Source organism: Opisthocomus hoazin, chromosome 20, assembly GCF_030867145.1.
Source record: "Opisthocomus hoazin isolate bOpiHoa1 chromosome 20, bOpiHoa1.hap1, whole genome shotgun sequence".
In the NCBI taxonomy this organism is placed as follows: domain Eukaryota; kingdom Metazoa; phylum Chordata; class Aves; order Opisthocomiformes; family Opisthocomidae; genus Opisthocomus; species Opisthocomus hoazin.
Genome location: NC_134433.1, coordinates 9,784,724 through 9,803,336, shown reverse-complemented (window position 1 = coordinate 9,803,336; position 18,613 = coordinate 9,784,724). Strand labels below are relative to the sequence as shown.

The 18,613-nt window shown below is 53.9% G+C and overlaps 1 protein-coding gene across 1 annotated transcript in view; it reads right to left on the bottom strand.

The window, feature by feature from the left end:
- CUX1 (cut like homeobox 1) overlaps nucleotides 1–18,613 on the bottom strand; it is a 283,847-nt gene that overhangs the window by 5,070 nt on the left and 260,164 nt on the right. The window contains exons 15-20 of the mRNA XM_075439947.1: nucleotides 8,139–8,275; nucleotides 7,597–7,663; nucleotides 6,254–6,366; nucleotides 5,494–5,610; nucleotides 3,105–3,188; nucleotides 2,550–2,606 (exon numbers count right to left, since the gene is read on the bottom strand). Of these exons, the coding sequence (XP_075296062.1) occupies nucleotides 2,550–2,606; nucleotides 3,105–3,188; nucleotides 5,494–5,610; nucleotides 6,254–6,366; nucleotides 7,597–7,663; nucleotides 8,139–8,275 (575 nt within the window). The remainder of the gene's footprint in view (nucleotides 1–2,549; nucleotides 2,607–3,104; nucleotides 3,189–5,493; nucleotides 5,611–6,253; nucleotides 6,367–7,596; nucleotides 7,664–8,138; nucleotides 8,276–18,613) is intronic.

Here is an 18,613-nt window from a genome sequence, read left to right as displayed (position 1 = left end):
AGCAGCGAGACTGTGTGTGTGTGCCGAGCGCCGTGACACCCTCTGCCAGGCCGCAGTGATGGCTGAGCACCTTGGAAAATCACAGGATCACAGAATGGTAGGGGTTGGAAGGGACCTCTGTGGGTCACCCAGTCCAACCCCCTGCTGAAGCAGGGTCACCTACAGCAGGCTGTAAAGGACCTTGTCCAGGCGGGTCTTGATTATCTCCAGAGAAGGAGACTCCACAACCTCCCTGGGCAGCCTGTGCCAGGGCTCCATCACCCTCAGAGGGAAGAAGTTCTTCCTCATGTTCAGACAGAACTTCCTCTGCTTCAGTTTGTGCCCGTTGCCCCTTGTCCTGTCACTGGGCACCACTGAAAAGAGCTTGGCCCCATCCTCCTGACACCCACCCTTCAGATATTTGTAAGTATATATTAGGTCCCCAAAAAAAAACATCAGCTCTCAAGGATGCCGGTCGCTGCCGGGCTGCTGATGCTCGAGGAGCTGTGTGCCCCAGCTGCTCTGCCCAGCAACAGCCCTTCTGCTGCACAGGGGAGGCTTGTGGCTGGACCCGGTGGTCCGGGCAGGTCCCCAGGGTCCCACAGCTTGCTCCGCTGCCCTTTCAAGTCATCACAGATCTCTGTATTTAAAGGAAGGTCATCACCCCTCCCTGCTTGCCCACAAGCACAGCTCTCGGGCACGTGCTGCTGGTCCCCAGCTGTGCTGGGTACCACTGCCGGAGAGGCCACGAGGTGGAGGAGCATCGGTGGCCCTTGGGAAGACACGCAGCGCTGCTCGGGCTAAAGCAACGCACCCCCAAGGGAGGGACTGCCAGATGGGCATTGCCCTGAGGGGTTCTGGAGAGCAACTGTGAAGATGGAAATTCCTTGGGCATCTTCAGAACCTCACTAGTACCCTGGTCTGCAGGTTTACCCATTTCTCTGGCTCTCAAATGTCTATTGAAAGATTTACTCTCCATCATCGCTAGTCCAGTGCCAGCCCACAGCGATGTCCGAGCTTGCTGGGTACCAGCAACCCTGTGTGGCCGGGCTGTGCCGCGCTCCAACCCCGCGTTTTGGAGAGCGGCCAGACCCTGATGATGTCTGAGCCCTTCTGGCCCAGGACACCGGGGTTTGTGTCCATCTCTTCAAAAGAGCCAAAGTCAGGAGTAACCGCAGCCAAGAAAAGCAGCTTACGAAGGACAGATCCTACCTGCCTACATAGCAACTTTTTATTCCTGCTGTAAAAGCCAGGGATTCATTACAGACATAAGCACATTCCCCAACCACCACGCGGGCTTTCCAAAGCTGATATTAAAACCCACAGATCTCCCACCAAACCAGTCCTGGGCTGAAATCTTCTTTGCTATTCACGGCCACAGCGGAGGCTACTGTAACAAACAAGATTATGTTCTTAAATATTCCCAAGGAACAACTCCCCTAAGTCAGTTTTTTTGTAAATGCCTTTCATTAATTCTCTGTGGTGCTGGCACGCCACCCAATCCATATTCATGTTGGCATTTGCTTGGTTTTTATGCAAATGACAACTTTGCCTTTATTACAAGATACTTCTGTATTCTGTGGCTGTTGCAGACCAGCGGTCCCACATTAACCTCTGCTACACCAGACAGCCGGGGGTTAACTCAGCCAAAACCTGATCCTGAGCCTGCTGCTAGTGTCACAAATCTAAGTCAGCTCTCAATAACAAGATTTTTAGCTCGGAAAGCAACATTCATCCCTATGAGGTGGTGGCCAATACCCATGGTGGCAGCAGCAGCCCTCCTGCCCACCGTGGCTCAGGTGAGGACTCTCCTGCTCCAGACACCGGCAGCTCCTCAATATTTTCCCTGATGCTTTTTTGCAAGGAAGAACCAGAACAGGGAAGAGGTTTTTCTGGAAAACACAGTAAGAAACCACTGTGCGCCCAGGGCTGTTGCGAGGCAGAGCATCTCCCCTGGAGCAGGGCCCTTTGCCGCCCATCGCACGGCTCCCCAGCTGCGTGGGGTGCTGGGGCTCCCCGGCTGGGTCGGGCTGAGCTAACCCCGACCCCACGCTGTGTGCGAAGAGGCTTTGCCCCTCGGCCAGCCCTCGGCCACGGGCACAGCGCTGAGCCCCTGGTCCATGTTATAAACCAGAGGAGAGGCATTTCCCGCAGCCCATCGCATCCCCTCCCAGTGCTGCCCGGGGAAGACGGGGGGTAGACCGTGGTTCACGTTGATCCTCTGAGACACGAGCTGTCCCTGAGCTCCAGGGCCATGCTCTGACACTGCAGTGGTCTGTGCTGTGGCACCACTGGCCGGCTTGGGGCTGGGTCACCCGCTCCGGCCGGGACCCCCTGGGACACCGTGGGAGGGAGTGGAGGAAAGGGGAAGGAAAGGGCAAGGGAGGAAAGAGAGTTCTCCTAAACTGAGCCCCGGCGTGGCCCCGGCATGGTCTGCACCCCTGCCCGGGGAAGCAGGGATGGTGTCTGTCCCCTACCCACAGCCAAGCTCAGTAGCAGTGTCCCCGGTGCAGGCACTGGGCTAAAATCCTCTCGCGACCGGCTCGGTGCGGCGGGTGCAGCCCACTCACCATGCTCAGCGTGGCTTTATCCCAGGGGCTGAGGCTCAGGTACTTCCGCTGGCGTTCCTGCAAGTGAACGGTACGAGCAGCTGATTTTGAGGCTCAAAGGGCTGATGTGGGATTCACAAATCAAGGCAGGAGCTCTGTGCCCCAGGACGTTCCCAGCCCCGCTACACCCGGCCATGGGGGACATCATGTATGTACAACGGCTTTTTTTATTTTGGGGAGTGAATGGCATTTAAGTGGGTTTCATGCTTTCAGAGTGCTGCCCCTCAGTTTCATCCAGGCAATGAAATAATTTCCCTGCGAGGTTTCATTTGCTGACTGCTCCTTCCCTTTGCCATGCCTGGTCCACCTTGCTGCGAGCAGAACCCGAACCGAGCAAAGCGACCAGCTCATGGACCGCAGCACGCTGCAAAGCCCCTGCCCTCCCTCTGCCGCGCAAAGCCGTGCTCCGCGACGCCAAAACGGGGCCGGCTGGGTCCTACCCCGGCTGCGGGAGCCAACGATCCCAGGGCAGAAGGAGGGGTGATGCGGAGGGAGGGTGCCAGGGGCTTTTCGTACCTTCCTGCTGAAGGAGGAGAAGGGGTCCAGGCGCTCTTCGTACTGGGAGGAGTAGCGCTGCTCGGTGTCGTCCCTGCTGCCGCCCTGCGGGAGCACAGGCAGGGTGAGAGCCAGCGGGTGCCGGTGCTGCCTGCACCTATCCCCCCGGTGCAAGGGGTGTACGGGCACCCACCACAGGGCCAGAGCCCCCCGGCCCCCTCGGCTGCTCCTTTGGAAGACGTGAGCCCCAAAGGATGGAGCGGCGCAGCCCAGAGCTGACCTGCGGGGCCAGCAGGATCCGTCCCCTTCACAGAGGAGAAGCACAACAGGGGCTGTTTAAGCAAGTCCTCTCTTCCACAGGGACTTCAGCCATATCCCCCGATTTTTTTCCCTTTCCATGAATTGTCATTTGTGTCAGCCCAGAGAGCTCATCTGGAAATGCCTGGGCTAGTGAAAATCCTACCCTGAATCGCTTTGCTGCTTGGCCAGGTAGGAGGCAGACAGTGGTCTGGGAGGAGGAAATGGTTGTTTAAACATACAGCTGTTATTCGCTGGGCAAAGGGCAAGGAAAATGAAGGAAACTCCTTGAAAGAAGTGAAAAACGTAGATCGGTTCAGACATGCTGGGCTTTAAACCCCTCCTGGGACAGAGGTTCAGCCTCACCGGCGGTGCTGGAGGAATGGCAGCCGCGAGCCCCGAGGATGCTCGTGCAGCCTGCGCATCCCTGCTCCTCCTTTCTCCAACGCTACCGCTGCAGGTCACGAGAACTGCAGATTCCACATCGTTCCTGCCCAAAACCAGCCTGGAAACGGCACACGCTGCCAGCAGGCACGGTCGCAGTCCAGCGCCAGCCCTGGCTCCCAGCTACGTGGGCTGCGCGACCCTGCCCCAGGGCTGCGGTGCTCATCCATCCCCCTGCCCCAGCACCGCACCTTCTCCACCTCTGCCCCACCGGCACGGTGATGCTGACCTTCACCCAGGTCTTTCTGGACCCGTTACTACGTGCTACTGGTTGTCCTGCCCGGCCAGCCCAGCACGCTGGCCGGCGGCTCCGTCTCACCGCGGGTAAACCCGGCCGCACGCAGACCTTTAGCAAACATGCCCTTACGCACGGCAACACGATCCCCGGGTCACCGCGCGGTCAGAAGCCAGCGATGAGACCAGCTCCCCATTTAGGGGCGATGAATTCACTATAGCCTGGCCTTACTGAATGATCTTTGATGATTATTTTTAACGTGTCACATGCCCGGTTAGGTGCCGAATTATGCAATCCCCCGTGCTGCCGCGTCGGAAGGCTTTTGCTCTTTAGGTCATGTGAATGGCATTCAGGGGTTGCCTTGCGGCAGCGGATAAACATGGATATGATCTTCCGCGGGAGAAAGGGGCAAAAATGTCAGAGGGGCCGACCCAGCGTCATCACTGAGACATAAATAAAAGAACCAAATAAGGTCCTTCACGGCTGTAGGAGCTTCCCATCCCCAAACGCTATTAAAACATCCATCAATAAACTGGACTCAGCCCAGCCAGTGCCGAAAGGCAGCAGCTTCGGGGCAGGATGGCAGGGCAGGCAGGGCGAACAGCCGGCCCGCCAACCGATGTCCCCTCCCTGGTTATTGTCACTTTTGCAGTTATTAGGAAAGCCCGAGGTCACAGTAGCCCCGCTCTGACCGAGGAAGTGGTTGCAATTGAACGCTCCCCAGGGAGCAGCCTGACCTGCTTGCAAAAACCCCAGGGATTTCCAGGGATGAAGCCCTGAGGGATGCAGCACAAGCCAAGCTGGTACCAGTGAGGTCTGACCCTACTCCCCAGCCTCCTCCTGGCATTACTGGGATTACTGGGACGGTTTGGGGGCTGGTTTCTGCTCTTTTGGGGCCAGCCCCTGGCTGCCCAGCAGAGTGGGAAACAGAGCAGCTCTCTCTGCTGGCCACAAGAAATTCCGGGTGGCAGGGAACGAGCACAGGATTCACCACAGGATGACTTATTTTTCAGGCTCTGACTGCAGGGATTTATTGCAGGAGGTCCCAGTTTAACTGCTTGCTGCCTGGTCGGGCAGGAGCATCAACGACTTGCCTGCCGGAGCACCACACTGCCGGCAGTGAGCATCAAAGGGGTTTGTAGCAGCTCTCTCGGGGAGGAAATCTGAGCTTCTGGCATTAAAGCCGTCAGACACCCCTCAGCACAGTTACTAACGACCTTCCCGGCAGAGGGGCTGGGCAACTGCTCCTCTAGACAGAGCACTGCACCCTTCTCCACCCCAATTAGCTCCCGTTTTCCACCTTCTGTGCAAGGTGCATGTGGGTAATGTGCAATTTCGCCGTTTGTCTTGTAGACACAGGGTCATGGTCTGTCTTTGGGGTCTGTCTGTCTGTGTGAACCCAGCTGGAGGACGGACGGCCAGCCAGCCACTCACCCGGCCAGGGTAGCTCTGGAGGAACTTGATCTTCTCGTAGAGCTTGATGTTGTCGGCTCTCAGGTTGTCCAGCTCGCTCTGCAGGGCATGCACGGTGTGCTGCATCATGCGGTTCTCCTGCACCAGGGGAGCAAGGGGGCCATTAGTGGCGAGGCCGGGGGGAGGACAGGGTCTCGCTGGGCGGGAGGCAGAAGGGGGGCTCATTTGGTGCATCCAGCTGGGGTTCAGTCCCCTCTCAGTAACTAAAATCCCCTGGCTTTGAATGAAAACTGCTCCCAAACTAAAATTATCCCAGCTGAATGGGGACCCCAGGCCTGAACCACTAACAAACCCAATCCCTCCACGGCTGAATATGGGCTAGGGCAGCCAAGGTGGCTGTGGGGGGCTTTGAGCTGAGACCTGGCCCCCATGGGAGGTGCAAAACCAACTTGCTAGCTGTGAAGAGGTCATTTTGAGCCATACTTCAACTTGTGGAGCTATTGGGTTTTGACCCCAAACCCCCTTCCCTGTGTGCTTTTTATATGGCCCCCCCCCGAATGCTGTGCCAGACGGCCAAGGCGTCTGGACCTGTCCTTGGGCTGGAGGAACACCGATGGGCTGGAGGAGGCTTTGGTCCTGCTAACAGCAGAATACATTTTCCTCTTGCTTGCAGCGGCGCTGCTGGTGTTGTGCCGATAGATTCCCCGCAGGTCATTAAAGCAACCAGCTCCAGACTGGAGACCCCGCAGCCCCCCCCGGCCGCCCTCCCTGCCCCACGTACCCCCTCCAGCTCCTGGTTCCTGGCCCGGAAGCGTTCCCTCTGGCTGGAGATGATGGAGAGGAGCGAGTCCACTTGCCCCTCGGGGAAGGAGGTGCCGGGGGATGGCGGGTGACCTGCAGACAACGCTTCGCATGAGACAGGACCTGGCAGATGCCCACCATCCACCCCAGAGCACGTGGGGCTTGCTCAGGGTCCTCCCTCTGACACCATGGGACCTCAGGGCCACCCAGGCAGATAAACTCCTGCACACAGCTATTACAACACGGACTACTTTTTATGCTTTTTTCACTTTCTGGGACTCATCCTGGGAATGGACAGGTTCACTCTGCAGGGAAGACCAATTGCACTATTTGGAGCAACCGGTGGCTGCCTTCCCATGACCCCAGCCCTCCCAGTCCCTGTCAGACTCTCCCCCATAGCTTCTGCAGCAGCCGTAGCTTTAGAAAAGACCCAGTGCCACAACCATCCCCTCCAATCACGCACTCTCCTCTCCCCTTCCCCTCCTTGCAAAACAGTCACCCCCACTTCATATTTTCTCCTCTTTCAGCCACCCCAGCAAAGCAGGGGCTGCTCGCCACGCCATCACCAGCTTGCTGTGCCCAGGACCCCCATTTTCGGGTCTCCATGTGGCTGCCCCCCACGATGGGGCTCTGTTGGTGCCCAGGGGGCTGCAGCCATCCCTCCCCAGCCTGCTTTCCTGGCAGCGAGAGGCATCCACAGCCAAGGAGAAACCTGTCCCCGAGGCCGTGACTCAACCAGCTGCACAGAGGAGCTATTCATAGCACAGGATGGGTGGCTGCAGGTTGTTTACCTTGGTGGGACTGTTGCTGTGATATTATTTATTGTGTGTTTTCAAAACCTTTCAAAACAAGAAACAACAACAAAAAAAACCCAGCCAAAAAAGAAAAAAAGGAAAAGAAGTAAGGAAGTGGGTTGTCTTCCAGAGGAGCCAAGCATGATTATTTGTTTGATTCATTTTCTCCTGCAGATCTCTGCGCAGGAGCCAACGCAAAGGAAATGTTTCGCTCGCTTGCTCTGGAGGGGGTTTGGTGTGGAAAGAGCACGAGTTAAAGCGCAGGGTGTTTGGTTCAGCCTGGGTTCACCATCTCGGCATGGAGACGTGCCTGGCACGTGCCCGCTGCACTGTCTGGGGAGCAGCCGGAGGACTGCCAAACATGGCAAACCCATCACCGACCCTGAGGAAGGAAGGAGGCACTGAGCAGGTGATGTCTGCGCCTGCTCAGGAGCATCCTCATGCCACCATCCCCAGAGAGGTCACCACCCTGCCCGTGGCACCAGCACGGCCCCCACCAGCACCTCAGTGCACGACCCCCGCCTCTCACCGTAAAACAGCGCTGTGGCCTCCTTGATGGGCTCAGGGATCTTCTCCAGGCTGGGGACGGCCGCACCCTGGGCAGCAGAGGCAGAAGGGATTAAGCATCTCCCACCCACCTGAAGGTGCCTGGTCAGAGCAAACGCCTCCTGGGTCCTGCTACCGCCCTGGCACCCGCAGCCTCGTGGGAAGCATCGCTGCCAAGCAGGCTCTCTGCAAGGATCAAAGCTGAGACAACATGGAGAGGCTGGTGTTCAACCCTCAGACCCCATCCTCTCCCCGGGAGCAAGGGCTGGACTGTCCTTGGATGTCACTGCCAACCCCCTCCCATGCCAGCACCATCCCATCGCATGGGCACGACGTGACCCTCTGCTGGGTGAGTCGTGAGAAATAAAGAAAAAGGAGAAAGAAAAAGAAAGAAAAAAAAAAGAGGAGGTGATAAAAACTCCCGTGCCTGCTGTTGGCCCCTCCATCAGGGAGGGTCAACCCCCAGGGACATTCTGGGTGGCCCCTGCCCGCTGCCGGGAGCCGAGCGCTGTGGGTCGGGGTTACCTCCGCGTCTGGGCGATGCATGGCGGACAGGGCCTGGATGGTGCTGAGGTCGTGCTCCAGCTTGGCGATGAGCTCCTTCTGGCCAGCCAGCGTGGACACGGCCTCCGTCAGCTGGATCTGCAGCTCCGCGCAGCGCACTGGAAAACAGAGCCAGGGCCGTCACCCAGGGCTGGCCCCAAACCCCAGATTTTGCCAAGTGGACACCGAAAAGCTGAGAAACCCCCACCCAGAGAGCTGAAACCCACTCTCTGGCAGCAACCTCATTTTCTCCTTATTTCTGGGAGCAGCAGGTGGGACCACGCCAGCCATCCCTCCTCTGCCCCAGGCGAAGGTGACCCGGGGTGCAGCCCACCTTGGCGATGCCCCAGGGTGGGCAGCCGTCCCCGGGCAGGACCAGCGCCACGTCCCAGCGCCGGAGGCAATGTGAGCAGGCAGCTGCTTGCACCGGCACGGCTGCTACAAGTGCATCAGGAAAATACTTTTGGTGCCCTGGGGGTACCTGGCAGCATCCTGGCAGGGCAGAGTGGGGGGCCTGAAGGGGGGTAAGGGGAGCTGAGCCCACAGACGGATCCCTGGGTCAGGTGACATAGAAAAGGTACGATGGAGGTGGGCTCCGGGCAACACGTCCCCGGCCGTGGGTGCTGGGGCAGGGATGCACGGGGCAGATGGTGCATGGGGGGCTGGAGCTGGGTAGGGAACATCTCCCAGGAGGGGCCTGGGTGGGACCAATCCTGCCCCATGTGCTGGGCGAGGCTGTGCAGCCCCCGGCATCCCCGCTCAGCCAATATTTGACAAGCGAGCCCCTCTTTCCAGTTGCCCCCCCAGAGTAAAACCCACGCCCTAAACCACAACAGGCGCTCGCTGGAATGCTCCAGGAGCAACACAAAAGCCGCTCGTTCCCCTCGTATAACCCCGGCCCAGATGTGAAGCGTCGGAGAAGACGCGTCGGGGCCAAAAACGCAGCTACAGCGAGAGGCGCAGGACCAGCTCCTTGCCCCGCTTACAAACCCATCCTGAAACAAAGCGTCAGCAAGCAGGAGCCCTGTCCTGCAGCAGAAATCTACTTGTTTCACCGTTCTCCCTCATTGCCAGCGACGACGTCTGGGCCTCTGCCTGGCTGAAAAAACGCTCAGAGCAAGGTTCAGAGTCTGTGATTCGCACCGCCAGCCTCTCCGCCGCGGGCACGCAGGATACGTCCCTGTGTGCCTGGATTTCCAGGTGGGTGAAAGCTCAGGTCCCAGCTGCTCCGGTCCCTCCCTGATAATTCCCGTCGTAATTATTCCCCTGGATTCCAGATGGCTGGAAGGCAAAGATCCTCATTTATCAACAGCCAGGGAGCAAGCAGCGCACAGCCTGCCTGGGAAGCAGCCGCGCTGGGGGAGAAGCGAGGGCAGCTGCTGCGCCCATGGGGCCTCCTGCCCTCGCTGCAGACTTCAGACGAGAGGTGCAAAGCTCAATTCCAGAGCCGCCCCGCGCACCCCGAAACCGGCTGCAGAGGGGGTTCCTTGCACGGGGCTCGATGCCCTGCAGAGCCCGGCCAGGAGCTGGACTGAGGGCAGCAGCGACCAGGGTCATGCCATGCCTGAAGGCAACGCTGCTTTCCCACGAACCAGGGGCTTTGCCGGCGCAGATTTCACAGACTCATGGAATGGTTTGGGCTGGAAGGGACCTTATAGCTCATCTCGTTCCAAACCCTGCCATGGGCAGGGACATCTCCCTCCAGCCCAGGGTGCTCCAAGCCCCGTCCAGCCTGGCCTTGGACACTGCATCCACAGCTTCTCTGGGCAACCTGTGCCAGGGCTTCACCACCCACAGAGCAAATTTTCCCCCTTTTTGTCAGAAACGCAGCTCCTCCGTTATTCGCCAGGGACCAAGCCTGCCTGCAGGGAAGGCGAGGTGACACACGCTTCAGACCCAACGCATGGATTATTGGTTTTTCCCCGGAATATTGGCATTTTCCAGGCCCCCAGGGCAAGGCAGGGGAGCGGCGGGGGCTGCTGCGTCGAGGCGCAGCCCCTCTGGAGGTCAGTGTGCCGCCGGGAACCGGGAATCGCTGCCTGCTCCCGAAACATGGGTGGCCTGATGCGAAATATTCGCATTAACAAGATTTGGAAAGAAGAAAGCCGCTTCCCTACGGTTAATTATTTAATTGGCTGTCTCTTTAAATTGCATTAAAATTTAATTGGGGAAGCTATTCCTAGCCAAACATGGGCTGTGGGGCCTGATTCTGCAGCAGGCAGCCCCCATCATCGTGCAAAGGGCCCAACGCTGCGGCCGGCGTGCCCGGGCTGCCCCGTGCCGGGAGCAGGGCTGGCCGGAGCAGGACATCTTCTCTGCCTCCCACCCTGCCCCAGAATCCTCTGCAACACTGAGCTTTGGCATACTGCTGAAGGAGATCCGAGCCCTGGATCCCAGGTCCTGAGTTTCTCTCTTCAAATGATCTTTTTCAGCTGAGAAAAACTCACGGAATGAGTTTGCTGAGGAGAAGAAAAGGGTCACCGAAGGAATACTTCTTCCAATTTTAAAGCAAGCCGCATCCTTCCTTCCCTTGGGTTTCAGTGCCTCAGCATCAGCCAGTCTGCTACAAACCATCCACGACAACACAAAAGACTGGAACCACGTCTAACACTGAAAGCAACCAAAATTCATGTGGCTTCTCTCTCATCTCCCCTTCCGTACCTCTTTTCAGTGTTGTTTTTTGGTGGTTTTTTTTCTTTTTTAATCATAACTTTCTTTTCTCCAAAGGGGCAGTGGCCACCCGCGAGCTCACCGCTGTTCTGCCAGCAACCCTTCACCTCCAGCAGCGGGCGGACGGCTCTCCCAGGACGGGAGGTCAGTCCAAGCATCGAGACCGAGCAGAAGAAAAATCCGCCTTTGTCTCCTCTGAGCTGCTGTGCTGGAAAGCCCTCGCTCTGACCCTTCAGATGTGCAAAGACCTCCAACGCTGCGCAAGACGGAGAGGTACTGCAGAAGATAATGGGACAGGGGAAGTGAAGACCTGGGGAAACCGGGATTTTAAACCCTGTATCTTTAGTCTCGGACTCCAGCGTTCCTGACATTTGAGGCAATGGAGGAACCGGGCCTGACATTGCCATCGCTCATGAAAAAAAGTGATGAGGTTCAGCAACCGGGTAAGCGAGCAGCGGCAGCAGCAACCTGCCCTGCCTGGTGCCTCGCCGCGGCGCTGCTCGGCACAGGCAGGTCTGCTGTTCCCCTGCCTGATACACAGAAAACCAGCGGCTGAGACCAGAGCATTACTGGAAACTGCTTTCCTGGGAGTCCTGGGGAAGGTGGCAGAACAGATGGGAGCGGAACTCCAGAGTTTCGCACGGGGCACTTGTGAAGCTCCTAGACAGCAGTTGGCTGGGTGAACTCTCCTTCTTGCTCAGCGTTCTCTTAATTCAAATTCCCCACGACACTTATCCTAAATTCCTGAGCTTTCACCTGGCCTGGCTGCTCAGTAACACGTTGGTCATTGAAAAAAAGTTTCTGCAGACAGAAAGTCCCAGGAGTTTGGCAGAAACTGCCTGCAACAAACACGGGTGACGTGTGAGTCCCCAGTGCAAGCCCTGACCCTTGGCTGCCAACCGCTGAGCCTGGGCTAGCACCCGACCGCCACAGCCCGACCCTCCCAGGGAAGCCTGGGTGTGAGGAGAAGCACCTTTCAGGACGACGAGCAGCCACAAGCCTCTTCCCACACACCCTCCATGACTGACCAAATCTTCTGATCTTTTCTGTGTCACTGAACACCCAGCCTGACGAAACGCCCAGCGTTGGTGGGGAGGGGGATTGGGCCCTCTGCAAGGAACCAACCACTTTGCAAAAGACTGGTCATCCAGCAGGAATCACAGAATGTTCGGGGTTGGAAGGGACCTCTGTGGGTCACCCAGTCCAACCCCCTGCCGAAGCAGGGTCACCCAGAGCAGGCTGCACAGGACCTTGTCCAGGTCGGTCTGGAATATCTCCAGAGAAGGAGACTCCACAGCCTCCCTGGGCAGCCTGTTCCAGTGCTCCGTCACCCTCAGAGGGAAGAAGTTCTTCCTCATGTTCAGACGGAACTTCCTCTGCTTTAGAAGAATAACATTGGTGAGGCTCTTGAAAAGCATCATCTCCTGCCCAAAACGGAATGATTAGAAAAAGCCTCTGCTCAGAGAGGATGCTGTAAAGAATACGTCTGGCCTGGGAGGTCTAAATGTACCTCCACCCCGCTGCCTGAGGAGCACAGCACCTGCCAAGGCATGAGTCTTTCTGAAAAAACATAAAAGTGTCTGTGTGGACAGGCAATGCGGTGAGACACAAAGGTGTCTCACGCAGAGAGGAAACAAAATGATCCTAAACTGAGAATAAAAGATTCATGTAAATCTCACACATCTTTCACTGTGGACAGGACCGTCAGTCCCGCACTCCTCCCAGGTGGCAAGTTAAAATCCTGGTAGTGAACACGGAGGACGAAGTCCCAGAGCCCCAGGCTCCACGGGCACGTTCATGGGCAGATCCGAGCCCAGCAGATGTAGGGGCTCACCGGGAGCCTCTGCGAGACAGCGAGCCCAGCGCTATCATGGAGCAACAGCAACTTTGACTCCTTTAACAAGCCCCAGCAATCGGACTCCCCTGGCAAATCATCCAAAATAAACAGCATCTGTTTTCACAGATGGAGAAAATTAAGACATACTAGCAACTTAGTTTGAAGTTATAAGGCCAGACATAAATAAACGAGAGGCAATCATTCCATAAGATGGTGGCTTGATTACTGAGGATACAGACAGACAAATGAATCACCTTGGGGTGAGATAGGCTGTAACTTGCTACACATCCACGAGGCTGGAGTACCTGCTCATGTGCATCCTCTGAGCCCGGAGGAAGTGAGAGGTAAGTGGTATTGCTGCAGGGATCTGCAGGGCAAGGGCACGCACATGGGCACTTACTGCAAATTAGCTGATGCTCTGCAAGTTCACACCCTGATTTGCCTTATGGTAACTTTTTAATCTCCCTTCATTACTGCCTGGCTTCCTTGGATTTACATAATTGTAAAAAAATAAGAAAACAAGCAGAGAAGTGACGTGGCATGCTAGGAGCTTTCTTTGAAAACCTATCCTCTCAGAAGTCAACTGAAGTGCACCGAAACCCACAACTTCAAAGGCTTTAAGACTATTTTATTGACTGGAAGGAAGATGATGGTAAGATAACTACATCTTGGAGTACCTTGACGTGAAGGTTGAGAAATCCAGGCACAAAGCTGGAGACTCGCTCAACACAAATACTGGGGTCTGAGCGTGCCAGGGCGGGAAGCGGGAGCCAAAGGAAAAGCAGGAAACTGGGTCTGCCACGGGTCCCTTGATTTTTCCACCTCGTTCACCCTTCCCCATGTTGGGCCACACGGGTTAAAGACCAAGTTGCTGTGGACACAGTTACTTAGAAGCTGAAATGGTCGTTCTTCCCCATGCAGAAAGAAGTGCTAAGGCTTTCTGGCATCTCTCCCCCATGCAACAAAGTCTTACCTCTGTTTCTACCTGATGCCAGAGCTCCCAGGTTTATACATAAATTAAGGCACAATTTCAGGCTCTTGAAATACTTGGCATTTAGCTTTTCAGGAAGTCTGAAAAAGATAGTACCGTATTGCCCAAAGTCCTGCTCCCCTTCCAGGAGAATCAAAGGGAGATGACCTGACTGCGTTTTGTAGTTGAAGGGGCGAGTGGGACACTGTCCAAACGCCGCAGATTGAGTCCTGGATGACGCCAAGCAAGAAAGATTTGAGCCAAAATCCTTCCTGTTGCCAAAGGCCGTTCAGCGTGTATATCTCAATGGTTCTAGTTTGGCCTTGACCTTTTGCTAGAGTGGGACAGCATTTCTGCACGGTCCAGAGCTGCGTGGGAGTCATTCAATCTGTCCTAAGTTCATGCAAAGCGTTTTCCTTGGAGCCACCGTTGCTGTGGGCTGTCAGTAGGCTGAGAAACAGGACAAGGCAGAGGGGAACGATTTAACATTTCTTTTCTACAAGGCATCAGAGCCCTGTCTCTCAAATCTAGCAGAGTCCTCTGTGGCACAAAACTGTTCAGAGGTATAGGCTGAAGAGCAGGTTGTAGTGCAAAAGCCCAGCTGAGCCATGTCCTGAGGTCCACCTCAGCTCACATAAGGGCGTATATTCTTCCAAGAATCTCCCCAGAGTGAGTAAAGATATCGGAGATCAAGTGCTCCAGAGATCCCACCAACACTACAGAAGTCACACAAGAGCTGGGCTTTTGGGACATTTTAAAGCAACCTCTCTGGAAATATACAGAGAGGGAGGAAAAGTCAGTCAGCTCCAAGAGGCCCTGAGTAGCTAAAACGCCTGGATTATGTTAGTCTGGGAATCATCTCAGCCTACAACTTTGCTCATGGGTAGCAATCAGGCTGTGCTTGTTTATCACCTCTGTACCTGCCGCTAGATTATTCTCTGAGCAGACCTTCTGCAAGCTTTCTAAAAGGGCAAAAAAAGAAAGCAGATGATGAAAAGAAAGGAATGACGATATCTCTAAAAGCCACCTGCAGCTCCTAGCAGAATCTACGTAGTCTTTAGCCACAGTTACCAGCCCCAGAAAAGCTCCAAGAATGAAGTAACGAGGCTGCTCTAGAGACGTAGAGCCTCTAGGAGAAGACATCAAGAACCTTCAGTGATATCTTTCAGGGATGTATGCAGAAGATGCGCGGTCCTAGATGGCAAGGGCTGGGACTGGCACCAGTGTAGGCAGCAAGAACAACACCCTTCTCATTTTCACTTTCATGTACTGTCAAAAAGACAAGAAAAAACAAGGACAGCAGAAAACAGATCGCATCCAACACCCCGAGGACGAAATTTGAGACTTCATCTGCCCAAGCGACAAAGCGTTGGGAGCACACGGAGGGGACCTCTTCACCCCAGCTGCCATGCTCATTACATGAGCGTCCTTCTCTGGCTCCCCTGCAGCCCTTCTATCACTGCCCTGAGAGACGTCTGCGAAAGCGGCCTTAGGGACAAGCACGAGGAGCTACCAAACCGTGGCGAGAGGAGCACCCACCCTACAGCAGCTCACGACCCTGCTCTCTTGGGTTTCTCCACCAGCTGCCAGCAGAGGAGCTGCAGGCAAAATTTCTACTCCCTCCCCTCCTTTTCCCCCTTTCTTTCCCCAATGAATCTGGAATTTAGAGGGCCTGCCGGGACGGGAAGGTCTGCAGGATTTCTCCTTTCCTTTCCTCCTGGCCCAGCCACTCCAAAATAAACAGCCCCCAGAAAAGCAACACAGTACCGCTTAATAAATTCTCCCTGTAAGGACAGAGATTTCATAGAAGAAGGGATTATTTCCAAGGGTACTAAGATAATTACATGGGTAACTAGGAAGAGTTCAAGAAAACAGTTTCAATTTTCTTATCAGTTTCCCATAGCTTGGAGCAAAAAGAAAATAAAACGCTCTAGTGTAATCAAATCATGTTTTCTGAAGCCCTCTGTTGGCAAGTACACAATTTCTTCACCACTTCCATTAAAACAGAAATACTTAGAAGAAAACGAAAGCATTTCAACATGGAAAGAAGTGGGGCCCAAACGCACGTCATCAGCTGCTCACAAGATGTTCTTACCTGGTAGGAACATGGTGCCACCGGAAAAAACACCTCCTTCCCACTGGAAGACAAACTGCCTCTCGCTGACTGCGGGGCCTGAGCGGGCCCATCCATGGCCAGTGCCTGTGGCACCGAGGCGCTCACCGGGGGCTAACTTACTCCTGCACCTCCGCATACAACAAACAAGGATTTCTCCCATTAACTCAGCAAATGCCTGTAATGTTTCCTAGGCAAAACCTCACCCTTACTACAGCATCTAACTCCAGCAGAAAACAGCGGTGACATGCAGGTGTAGCCCAGTGCTGACCAGTAAGGGTCTATGGGAACACACAGCACACACACTTCCTCCGAAAAGGGAGATTTTCAACATCCTTTTGCAGGGCTACTGATGAAGCCATCACAGAAGATCCAACTGCCTCCATGGACAACCACAATTATCTGCTCCTGACTTCTGGGATGAATCATTGCGGTTTTAGTTGCCTTCCTAGTTTCCCAAAAATAAACTTTTGGAGATTGAGGCTTGAGAGGACAGTCTGGTTTTGCCCTGGACGTACACGTATGAGCTACAATGAACCCTCTCCAGCTCCTTCTGTACCAGGTCTGTGCTTTCACAAGCACACTGCATCTTTTGCTCGTGACCATGTGTGTGATTTTAGTAGCTCAGTGCCAACACCACCACAACTAAAGAGAAGTGCAGGTTATAAATACACAAATTAACCAACCCGAGTCATAGCACTTTCAAAGCATAGATATTTAGTATCAGGCTTAAAATTATTAGGGTCATATTATACAAAATAATGCCATTTATAGCAATCAACAGTTTGACCAGTCATTAAATAGTTGGGGGGGAGAAGTGTTAAAACTACGAGCTTTATATCATATGGAACAACCTGTCACATACATTTCAAAAGCAGAAACATAGATTTACAAAGAAACAAAGGCATTAAATAGCATTTTCGACATCTTTTGAGGAGTATTGCACCCGCTGCTGCAGAACTAACCAAAGCTGAAGATGGCAAAGACACCGAGCGAATGCTGCCTGGGGTGAAGCCATGCTGGATGGATCCCAGCAACGGCTGGAAGGGGAAAGCCCAGCCCGGCTCCCTGCTTCCTGGGACAGAACTACAGCAAATTTTCATCCCAGCCCTCCAAAACGCCTCGTGCCACGCCGAACACACCCTATTCAACAAGCAATTCAGCCTACGAGGAGGCACACAACGCATGAGCTCACAGCCTGGTAGCAAAAATACATACAATATGTACTGCAGGAGACGATGTAAATGAATGTAGGTACCTCAGAATAACCTCCAGTTCACAGCCCAAAAACCAGACAGGAGCACGCCAGGTAAAACAGAGCATGCGAGTCCGCGCACACAGACCCTCTACCTGAAACCCAGAGCCACCAAGCTAGAACTTTATTCTACTAGTTTTAAAACAGAATTCCACTGCTGGATTAAAACATCTGTTCCTTACCAAACTCAAAATTCTAGACTCTGTAAATACTGACTGTAGTTACAGGAACATCTCATAAGGCACTAGAAGAGGAATTTATATAAAGTATCTGTAAAAATAAACATCGAGTCAAATATCTGGCAAGTTTTTTTACATTTTCATTTTTCAATGTAAAGCAATTCTGACCTCAGACGTCTCCAATTCTTTAAAATTGGCTAATGCATCACTACAGTGCTCCGAACAATCCCCCTTGCAGTCTCAGACCCCAAATACATCTTTTCTGTCCGCGAAGCCGGGCATCCGCCTCCCACCGACTGCGGCAGGAATCAACACACCTGAATTTCACTGAAGAAAGAATACAGTTTGGGAAGCCAACACTTCAGTATTCGAGGGATCAGAGACATCCCTCGTCCCCAGAAACGGACACACAACAAGTAAAATTTCCTCCCCTGGACCAACAGAAATCCCCACCAAGCCCAGCCCTGCTCTTCCCCGGGGCCACCACTGCCACAGTCAGAACCACCAATGTAAATGTTTGCTGCTTGGACTCAGGTCTCACCTTAATAACGACAGCCCACGCGTGCTTGTGTTTGTATAAAAGATATTTACTTCAATTATCACACCTAGGGTGCTAGTGAATAATAATAATAATAATACATCGTGTGAGTTTCATACAGTGATATTGCTTCTCCATATCATATAGGGACCGTTGTACAGTGCTGAGAACAAACATTATATGGCTAACCGAACAAAGACAGAAGAAACAATGCCATTCTGCTGACGAGGGAGCGCCGCCCTGCTGCTGCCAGCCATATAAACTCTTACTCTTATGTTTAAACAAATACCAAGAAATAAAATGTTACAAAAGATGAGTCACAGCAACACAACGTGGGCTTCTCAAAGCTACTTGTACAAAAAATAAAAAAAAAAAAGACACTTTTTTTTTTGGTCAATTGGGTCTTTGTGAGGATTTTTTTTTTTTTTTTAAATCTGTGATTGTGAATATAACAAACAAGCTCTAAAAACATCTAAGACTTAGTGCGTTACAGAAAAAATATAAAATACTGCTAAAAATGTAAGACACCACAATACACTGGGGTAAAAACTGAGCTTATTATTAAAAAAAAAAAGTTCTCAGGAAAAAGTACACCACTTTCTGTTTGAGTTCATCTTGTGCTGTGTTAGTAGTCGGGGCATTTCAAAGGTCTGCCCATTATCATGGCAAGTAGTTATTGCACAAATGCAAATAGTTAATTTTTTAACACAAAAATGAAAAGGGATGTGAGGGAAACAATTTAAAAAAAAAAAAAAAAAAAAAGACCCCCCCCCCCTCCTCCCCCCCCGAGCCAGCCTCCCATCTGCTTTGGAATCAACGTCCAAATTGGTAGGTTTGACATTCTCGCAGCGTTTCCAGCGAGCGGGGCGCGCAGTGCCCGCCTTCGGAAAAGGAA